The following is a 10888-nucleotide window of genomic DNA, read 5'->3' as shown; positions in this document are numbered from 1 at the left end:
CACACTACACTGGTGATATAACCTTTTCAAATATCCATACATGTATTGTATTGACTATCTTTCCATGATTTTACATAAATATGATGTCGATGCAATAGGTCGGTAGTAGCTTGAGGCTAAAACTTAGGTCCTTTCCAGATTTTAAAAAACTGAATGACTTGTTCCCAAACTATTGGGAAACTCTAGCCTATCCAAATTTTGTTAACAATTCATCATGAAAAGTTTCAGTGTTGCTAAACATGTGTTTTGTCATTGCACAAGGAATTTCGTTTGTGGCTTTATCATTGTATGATGATATAGTCAAATTATTTCTGTTAATGGGAGATTCTATGTCTCCTCCTTATTTGATGTTAAGTAGTGTGTTCTGTTCTCTACATCTGCAAAGACAGTCATTGAATTTTGGTATACTCTCAAAATCACCAGACAATGAATCATTAACTTTCAAAAGACTAGTGATATATTGATCATTATTTTTCAAAACATTGAGAACTTGGAGTATATAATATTGAGAAATTTGGGTGACATCCAAATGAACATTAACTACTCTGTCCCGATATCTAGTCGAGTTCATGACGAACGAGTTTCTCTTGACTGTAATTTGTCTCTGTATTCAAATAAACAAAGTAATAAAAAACGCTGGTTATTATATCAACCTTTTTTTTTTTTTTTTTTTGGGTAGAGAAGTATCTGGATGAGTATTCTGTGGATAAACTTGCGATTAACGGTTAGTACCAGCATTGACTACTGCAACTCCATCTAATAATCTAATAGCAGTTTAGAAACAATGTACTTAAAAGTGCAACTTAAATTACAAAACAAACAACAGAGGAGCAAGAAGACTGATAAAAGCGAGCCCCGTCACACCCCGATAAAGGATTACTCATATCCTAAATGAATTACACTGGCTGTCTATTAAAGATAAAATAGAGCTTTAAGATATGTGCAACAACTCGACCAAATAATCAGAACCGGACGTCCAAATTATCTAAGAATTGCTAAACATCGTGCAGCCAACGAATCGTGTAACCACGAGAATAATTACTTGTGGTTATAAGTCACTAGAACCTAGATGCTTGTCTACTTAAGGATGCAGAGCTTTCAAATATGCGTCCCCCAAGACTATTAACAAGCTCCCACTAGACATCCGAATGATTGAAGATATTAATTCATTCAAGAGGAAAACCTGAAGACTTACTGTATTTGTTTTTCAAGAGCTTCAATCATGTGAATTTGACAATTAAAACGAAATACATCGTGATCCTCTAAATGTATTAGAATGTATAGGGCAAACAGATCTTTTAGGTCCTGTAGTATACTGTACAGTATATGGGTTCCTTGTGTGATAGGACCAGAACAGTTAGTAGTAAAGTAATGCAATACAGTAAGTTGGTTAAGGCACCAATCATCTAAAGATAACACTATCAGTTACATGATCACACCCACAGTATAATATATATATATATATATATATATATATATATATATATATATATATATATATATATATATTATATATATATATATATATATATATATATATATATATATTATATATATATATATATATATATATTATATATATATATATATATATATATATATATATATATATTATATATATATATATATATATATGTATATATATATATATATATCATATATATACACTAAACTCTTGAATGTGATATTCTGGCAATGGTTTATCTGTATTAACGACTCATATGCTATTAGAAATGTCATTCTATATATAAGTTGCTACAGGCCTTGAAACATATACAGTATTTGCAAAAATTCCAGGAAACCCTACCACTGAGGTTATTACTGCGCACGCTGAAATGAACTGTGACAAATTATAATAAACTCTTACCTGTTTTATATTCATTTTAAGATGCTAGACAGATCTATTTCAACGTCGGAACCACTGTCACAACGTATGAAGCACACTAACACAGAACTTAAAATCAAAGCTTATCAGGAGTAAACCACCGGCACCTCTCAACTGACTGACAACAATGTGGCAACACAACAGCTGCATAATTAACGTTCGTTTGTTTGTACTTCAGTAAATATCGTTCGGTTCAAGTTCTGATTTCCTATAAGAATCGATGCCTTGATAATTACATTTACGATATATTTTGGAACATTTCCATTTTAAAAAAGTAGCTCAAATATTTTTTTTTTTCCTTTTTAAATAAGCTCTACAGGAAACGATAAAATTTGGAATAACACGATAACCTGAAAGATTAAACTAACGCTCAGCAATACGATCCATTTTCAAGGCCACTGTGTAAGTTTCGTCATCACGACAACAACAATGTACAATTTGACTGTAGTTTTATTGATTACAAACATTCCATTTATAAAACATAAGTTAACTGTATTACATAAAATGGCAATTTCTATAATCTAATATAAATTGGTTTTATCCCATTATTAAGCATCACTCTCCAGATTTTATCGCTAAAAATGAACTATATCTCCAGATTTTATCGCCATAAAATGGACTTCGTACATTATCACAAAACTATCTTTATTGTAACAACGAACCGGAGATAATTGAGTAGTTCTCTTTCAAATGTATTATCTGCTAACATTTGATCTTAAAGAACTGTTTATTTTCAGCCAATTTTCCTTTGAAACTTATTTTAGAATATTAAATTACCTACCTTGCCACTTATAGTAGCGAGAAGACACTACTTGGCCTACCCTCTAAATAAAAATGATTCCTTATTTGTCCATGTCCGGAGCCTTTATAATACAATTGTATGAGAATTCAGAGAAAAAATAAAAAGTTATAGAAAGGAGAAAATTATGTTTGGGATAAAGGGGAAAAGCTTTCAATGGAACACTAAGGTTTGTAACGTAATTGATAGATGTGTGGAAGATGTTAAAGCATATTTAAGATTCAAAGTAATCTACTGAAAGTGGCTTATTTATATGAATTGAGAGTAACAGAGTTAATGTGAGTGGTTGAATGTCAATGAATGAACAGAGATAAACAAGGGAAAGGGCCATTTTCCGTGATAGTATAAGTGATGAATGGGATAAGAAGTGAATTATATCTGCAAATTTTATAATCAGGAATGAAAAGATTTTTTCTTTTTTTAAAGAGAAAAAAAGGTAATGGTTAGAATGTTTTGTGAGAGAATACCAGTATAGATAGTAGCAAGTATTGTTTTAGGCTTATATTATTTTGATATGTAAATAATGATGATGAAAAATTATAATAGACCTGGAAGACAAGAGCTTCATATACATTAATAAAATAAAGTTGAAATATTTGCGGGACACATTTAGGTAGTTTTTTTTTAGGTGATTGCGAGAATAGAGAACACATGTATGTACGAGTGTTTATATATATATATATATATATATATATATATATATATATATATATATATATACACATATATAATTATATATATTTACATATACACTTGTATACACAAATGTATGTGTATAGCATACACTTAGACAAGGATACACAAATATATATGTATTCTGTATAGTAAATAAATAAAAACATGTGTATGTAATATATACATATCATGCATACACTGTATATTCGATATTTACTGTATATACATGCGTATAATTATATATATATATATATATATATATATATATATAATATATATATATATATATATATATATATATAAATAAATATAAAATTCATAATACAAGTTTATATGAATATAATAACCTCTTTGAAGTAAAACCACAAACAGGGGAATATTCTCACAAGTTAGTTGAAAACTAAAATATCTATTTACAGAACTATCACATTTACCTATATGACATCAGTACAAGATTAAAGTCTGTTCTAAAATGGCTTGTATCTTGGCATGTTGAGCCTTCCCTTATCTTACGTCACAAGCAAGATGCAGGCAGGCGGTACTCATGAATAAAAGCAAGACTGATAAGAGTGGAGTGTCCTGATAAATCTGGAGTGTTTAAGTTAATGACTTATCTGTGATTCATAGGACAAAACCCGTCGTTCTTTAAAAAGATATATGGTGCAACGTTAAATCGACAGAATTATGACTGTTCTAATTTATGATTATGTATTTTTTACCAGTGTTATCTTGTTCTTTATTACCTATCTTATCTTATCGAAAATTGATTTTAGACGTTTAAGAAATGTGGTTTTTATTGAACACAATACTAAGAGGTATTTTTTTAATTTAATTGTGGTGTCATCGTTAAATGTCGGCTGTGACACCCTAGCAGTACCAGCTGAACTCGGTTGAGTCCCTTGTTAGGCTGGGAGGAACGTAGAAAGTAGAGGTCCCCTTTTTGTTTTTGTTTCTTTGTTGATGTCGGCTACCCCCCAAAATTGGGGGAAGTGCCTTGGTATATATATGTATGTATGTGTCATCGTTAAAATGGTTTATTACCGTTTTACTGCAGTAATTATTAAATGATCCAACATCTTAGAAATACAATTGTTATATATCTTTCTTAAAATGCTATTATCATTTCACACTTTTAAAAGTTCAAAATTTGAGTTGTGATCTCTCCCATGGCTGTCAAATTAATGTAATTAAAGAATTATGATAAATGATGAAATTTCCTAGTATTATTTTTTTTATTAGAATTTAGGCCATAATTAAAAGAACTATTTCTGTGATAGCTGTGTTAATCAAACATTCTTATGACCAGCACAATCACCTATCTTGGCAATCTCTTAATCGCTTTTCTGAATTAAAATTAGGTATAAAATATAACTTTTTGCATCATACGAAAATTACGGTAATTGATGCTACGAAGTACTAACTTTGAAAGTGCAAGAAAAAGTTACGTAATCTTTTCAGCTATAAAACACTTTAATGAATGATTGATGATTATCTGGCACCATAACATGAATGAGCATTGATGCTGATTGGAGTACGCTTAATTATAAATTAGTGACTTAAGAAAAAACTAATATTTAAACACTAATTACAAAACATTGAAGACTGTAATACATTTAAAAATGACTAAGAATGCCATCTTCCAATATGAACTTGAATATGGCATTGACATAATACACAACTTCTCCAGAAATCTTGGTGAGGATGTATCTGCCATCCTAACCACGAGTTTTAGCGAGAAATTATTCTCTGACATCCCTAAAAATGAGATATCAGTAAATGCTCAATAGTCAGGGGAACCAATCAATCATTACAGAAAGGATAGCACCTGCCAGTCATCAAGAAGTCTTGTGTTAAACAAGTGTCCAATTTTAGGCGACCGAGGGCAATTTCCCAACTTCTAGACAGATTATCAGGAATGGATATATAGCACTTGTGTTCTCCATCTTATGATCCATATTATTCCTATAATGTTGCCAATATCACCAACAGATCCCTTGATCTATCTATATACCAAGGTCACTTCCCCCAATTTTTGGGGGGTAGCAGACAAAAAAAAAAAAAAAAAAAAAAAAAAAAAATGAAAAAAAGGAGACCTATCCTCTCGACGCTCCTCCCAACTTGAGGAGGGATTCAACAGTTCGGCTGGTACTGCTAAGAGACAATAAATCATTATATATAAGTGGATATCCTCCACGAAGTAAATTGTGTACTACTGCTTTTGCTAGTTTGCCCGTCTCTTCCTATCCTAGCACACTCACGTGAGCTGGAACACAGCAAAATTGAGCTTTCTTGCCTGCAGTGCTGCTAATATACAGCCAAGCTAAAATTTTAAAACTAGTGTTAGTTGGATTAAAATAGCCAATGAAAGCAAGACACTTTGCATTACTAAAAATGGTTAAATTACCCCTTTTCATTATCAGTCAGAATACCATATAGAACAGCTTTAAAGATAAATAAGAGGAACGCACGTTTGCAATCAAATAAATTAGCATAAACCACAAATCTAGTGGGTTCATCCGTAAATATTAATCTCGTATCCATATGCTGTTGTGCATGTTCCAAAAAGATAGATAGAAATTTTCTTCATTTATCATATTACCTTTACAGCCAGTAAAATAGTTACAGAAGGCTATGTCTATAGGTTCCCAAGGAGGGGTAACATAAGTTTAATAGAGGTAACCTATTCCTGGAGAGATGCAGATATTATCTTATCACGGTCCCTTGCTTCTGCTATATGGAAGACACTTGAGAAGCATTATCCAGATTCGTAAGGCTGCCAAAGAGGCAAATCTAAATATGAAAATCACGAGAAGCCAATTCATATGTGTAAATATCTCTAAATCCAAATCTAAATAATGATATTTTCAATTTAAAATAAATTTTTGAATATACTTACCCGGTGAATATATATATATAGCCAATTATATATATTCACCGGCTAAGCTTAATATTTAAAAATGATATTTTCAATTTAAAATAAATTTTTGAATATACTTACCCGGTGAATATATATAATTGGCTATATATATATATATATATATATATATATATATATATATATAATATATATATATATATATATAATATAATATATATATATATATATATATATTCACCGGCTAAGTTTAATATTTAAAAATAAAGACTGTCTAGAAGTTAATCCCAATATGGAATGCTGATCTGCACATGAAAACTTAAAAAAACTAATACAAATTATGAATAGAAAAACTAACAGATTTTGCATAAAATAACATACAGATTATGAAAACTCTCGGGAACCCGATTTAGATATGAAACAGACTCCATAAGCCCATTCAGATATGAAAACCTCTAGGGAAGCCAATTTAGACATGGACGAATTTCTAGAAATAAATCCAGATACGGAAGACTCTCGAGTTGGCAATCCTGATATGGAAGAATCTCGACAAGACAACTGCTAGAGTGTTATGGGGTCCTTTGACTGGCCAGACAGTACTACATTGGATCCTTCTCTCTGGTTACGGTTCTTTCCCTTTGCCTACACAGACACGGAATAGTCTGGCCTATTCTTTACAGATTCTCCTCTGTCCTAATACACCTGGCAACACTGAGATTACCAAACAATTATTCTTCACCCAAGGGGTTAACTACTGCACTGTAATTGTTCAGTGGCTACTTTTCTCTTGTTAAGGGTAGAAGAGACTCTTTAGCTATGGTAAGCAGCTCTTCTAGGAGAAGGGCACTCCAAAATCAAACCATTGTTCTCTAGTCTTGGGTAGTGCCATAGCCTCTGTACCATGGTCTTCCACTGTCTTGGGTTAGAGTTCTCTTGCTTGAGGGTACACTCGAGCTCACTGTTCTATCTAGTTTCTCTCCCTCTTGTTTTGTTAAAGTTTTTATAGCTTATAAAGGAAATATTTATTTTAATGTTACTATTCTTAAAATATTTTGTTTTTCCTTGTTTCCTTTCCTCACTGGGCTATTTTCCCTGTTGGGGCCCCTGGGCTTATAGCATGCCGCTTTTCCAACTAGAGTTGTAGCTTAGCATTTAATAATAATAATAATAATAATAATAATAATAATAATAATAATAATATGGAACACACTCAAGGAGCCCATTCAGAAATGGAACACTCTTTGAGAAGTCAGTTTAGATATGGAAGATTCTCTTGATGTCATTCCAGATATCAAAGAGTTGAGAAGCTAATCCTTATATAGAAGATTCCTGGAAAGCAAATAAAAGAAAGGAATTCTCCCAATAAGCCAATCCAGAAATGGAAGAATCATCAAAAGTTACTCCAGATAACAGACTCTCGGGAAGCAAGTCCTTGGTATTATCATTTTTATTACTATCAAGCAAGGTGAAATCTTACTTGGAAAACATGATCATACGAGGTCGAAGCAGCATATATGGAAAAAACTAAATAATCAAAGAATAAAATGTAAAAAAATGAATAACGTGTGTTAAAACAAACTAAAGAAACACGTAATAAAGTAATCACGAATCGAGGGTTATATCAATATGTTCAATTGAAGAGCACTTATACCTAGGTTGAACTTTTGAAGTTCCACTGATTCGACTCTTTCATATTGAAGACTATTCCCCAATTTGGTCAAACCCGTAATTAAACGGCCAGAAGACCAAGACCACGTATTAAACCATACAAAAGGAAACGCAAGACTGTTATAATTACCTGTATATCTTTAGAGTAATGGATTATACAAGTCAAGATTAAAGTCAAATGCTAAAGATCAGACAATGGAAAAATAATGCAAAAAAAAAAAAAAAAAATTACAGAATTGAACATTCTTCTCAGCTTAGGCCAATTATTATTTTTTGCAAGCTATAGCAATAAGTTATTGGCGAAAAACAGTATCAACAAACTTTAAATGAATGGACCAGTACAATTTTGAAGTATATCTTTCCTTAAAAATTCTAGCCCTGAAGACTAGAAAAATGCAAAAATCTAAAAAAAACTATTGCCTTAGACTGACTGATGCCAAAGTATTAACATTTTTGAAAATTGCCCGAGAGGACTATACTAAAAAACAATCATTCACAGGGTTTTGACCGACTAAAATACCCTAATATTCGCATTAGTCACCCACATGGGTATGGTTTATTCTTATGCAGCTTAGAAAAAAAAAAAAAAAAAAAAAACTTTCGTATACGCCAAAAAAAAAAAAAAAAAACAACAACCACTGAACAATCAAAATGTATGTCCTAGAAGTATCCCCCCCCCAAAAAAAATTGTTCCAACCTATCTTTTTCCTTGAACCCCACCCCAACAAAAGAATGAAATTAGAATTACACAAACGGCCAAGAGAGAGAGAGAGAGAGAGAGAGAGAGAGAGAGAGAGAGAGAGAGAGAGAGAGAGAGAGAGAGAGAGAGAGAGAGAGAGTCGCTCGAATACGTGGTAAAATTGTTGGAGGAGACACCAAAACGCCTGGCACTTGGCAGTAAATAATCCACCACACGGAGGTGTTGAATTCACTTATTCAACCAGGCAGAACTTCTCGTCCACCTTCGAAGAACTACTGAATATTATAAAAGGAATACCGAACCTTTGTTACACCATCAACAAATAGAATGACCTTTAACTATGCTACTTCATTTTTCAGACGGAACGAAAGGGGCAGTTCTTCAATATAATTTAAACCCGTATTGGGTGCTGCCAAATAATTTCCCATCCAACAGAAAATCCTGAAAACTTTAATATTTACGTATATCGTAGGCTAATACAAACAAAAATATCCCCTGGTTTGGTAACAGGAAGAAAAAAAAATACGTTAAAATAAATTCCTAAACTATAGTACTTTATTGGGTATCGCCAAGTTAATAAAAGGGTTTCATTGTTTTTATTGGGTATCGCCAAGTTAATAAAAGCGTTTCATTGTTCTTGATATAAAAAAATGGAGAGAGAGAGAGAGAGAGAGAGAGAGAGAGAGAGAGAGAGAGAGAGAGAGAGAGAGAGAGAGAGAGAGAGAGAGAGAGAGAGAGTTTTGTGATTAGTCTTGAACTAAACCTAAGTAACTATCGTAGTAATGCTAATAGAGAGTTCAGGTTATATAAAATAGATAAAGCTTTCAAAAGGAACCAGAAAAAAAATCCATTCCATCAAAGTCCTCAGATGGATATACAGAGTTCTTAAACATAAGGAAGCTACAAGATAATATACATATGGAATCGGGATTTATATCCCCCAGTGCTGTGGATATACATACTATTCTTAAACATAGGGAAGCTACATGATAAATATACATATGGAATCGGGATTTATATCCCCCAGTGCCGGGGCCTGGGAAGCCATTCGGATCCCAAATGCAATTGGAATAAGACCTTGGGAGTTGAGCAACTTGAGCTACGAAATAAAATACAAGAGTTTGGTGTAGCAAGATGGTAAGAATGTAGGAAATACGTCTGATAAAAGGCAAAATTTGCAGCTTGGGACGAAAGGATATTGCATGGACTCATTAAGTAATGCTTACAGTGAACCTCTAGCAATGCCTAGAGGATCATAATCCCCTTTAATAAGCCATTGGTTTGGTCAACCAGAAAGTTCCGGAACAAGTGAATCAGTGATCCAGTTAGGCACGAGTTGGCAACGATGACGTCACATGCCATTCAGCCACCCATTAAAATCCGGTTATGAACGATGGAGTTAACCCGTAGTGTTGCATCAATGACATTAGCTTCTATTAAAACAAATTTCTTTTAATTTGAATAGCTATTTGATTCTGTCTCTTCCCGATCCCCAGTCAGCAAACACGTATTATTCCGCCCAAGAGTAAACAATACTGCAGATACTACTTTTCATGGCATTGAATACCGTGACATTTATAGCTCTCTACGAATAATGAAATCAAAGTTACCGATTTATCATCAAAGCTATTAAGTGTAATTGGCTGCTCTTTGTTATAACTCATTAGTTACAAAAGGATTTCTCCAATAATAATCATGAACGAATGGTTTTAACGAAGTATTTTTTGAAAGTGCTCGTTAATACTGTCCTTTGAAATTGCAGCAAATATTAAATGTACACACAAACTCTAACCAATTCACAAGCATTCTGAATTATAAATGTTAAATTATATTTACCAATTCCGGATAGGATAAATACATTACACGGTACTGTATTATACTGTATTATATTAAGATGGTATATGGAAGAATGTAATACGAGTTGGGGAGTGCGTGAAGTGTGGAATCAACTGTGGAATAACTGTTGGCTAGTTATCTCAAAATACTGTATTCATTGCTAACAGACAAGGGATATCATTCTAGTAACAGATTTATAAATGCATAGAAAGGAGAAAGTGACAAACTAGACTGAAAGACACTCAAAAGTTAAATTCGACAAGGAAAAGAAATGATCAAACCAAATATACTAAACTCTAAAAGTAATTATTTGGCAAAGACGTCAGTTATGCGTATCGCCCCCCCCCCCTTTTTTTTTTTTTTTTAGTGTTGCGAAAAGACTTACTGGATTTGAAAAAAAATTACGGGGATAAGTTTATCTAATATCTTTTGATATTTGTAAGAAAAAAA

The 10888-nt window shown here is 32.4% G+C and overlaps 1 protein-coding gene across 2 annotated transcripts in view; it reads right to left on the bottom strand.

The window, feature by feature from the left end:
* The window catches only part of LOC137658595 (epoxide hydrolase 1-like), a 65952-nt gene that overhangs the window by 32506 nt on the left and 22558 nt on the right, over positions 1-10888 (bottom strand). The window contains exon 1 of one of the 2 annotated variants that reach the window (XM_068393535.1): positions 1868-1897. The exons of the other annotated variant lie outside the window; for it this stretch is intronic. Within the exon in view, the coding sequence (XP_068249636.1) occupies positions 1868-1882 (15 nt within the window). The 5' untranslated portion in view covers positions 1883-1897. Of the gene's footprint in view, positions 1-1867; positions 1898-10888 lie in introns of those variants that run through there. 2 annotated transcript variants of the gene reach the window in all.

Source organism: Palaemon carinicauda, chromosome 1 (genome assembly GCF_036898095.1).
Source record: "Palaemon carinicauda isolate YSFRI2023 chromosome 1, ASM3689809v2, whole genome shotgun sequence".
Classification (NCBI taxonomy): Eukaryota; Metazoa; Arthropoda; class Malacostraca; order Decapoda; family Palaemonidae; genus Palaemon; species Palaemon carinicauda.
The sequence above is the reverse complement of the archived record's forward strand: the minus strand, read 5'-3'. Positions and strand labels throughout refer to the sequence as shown.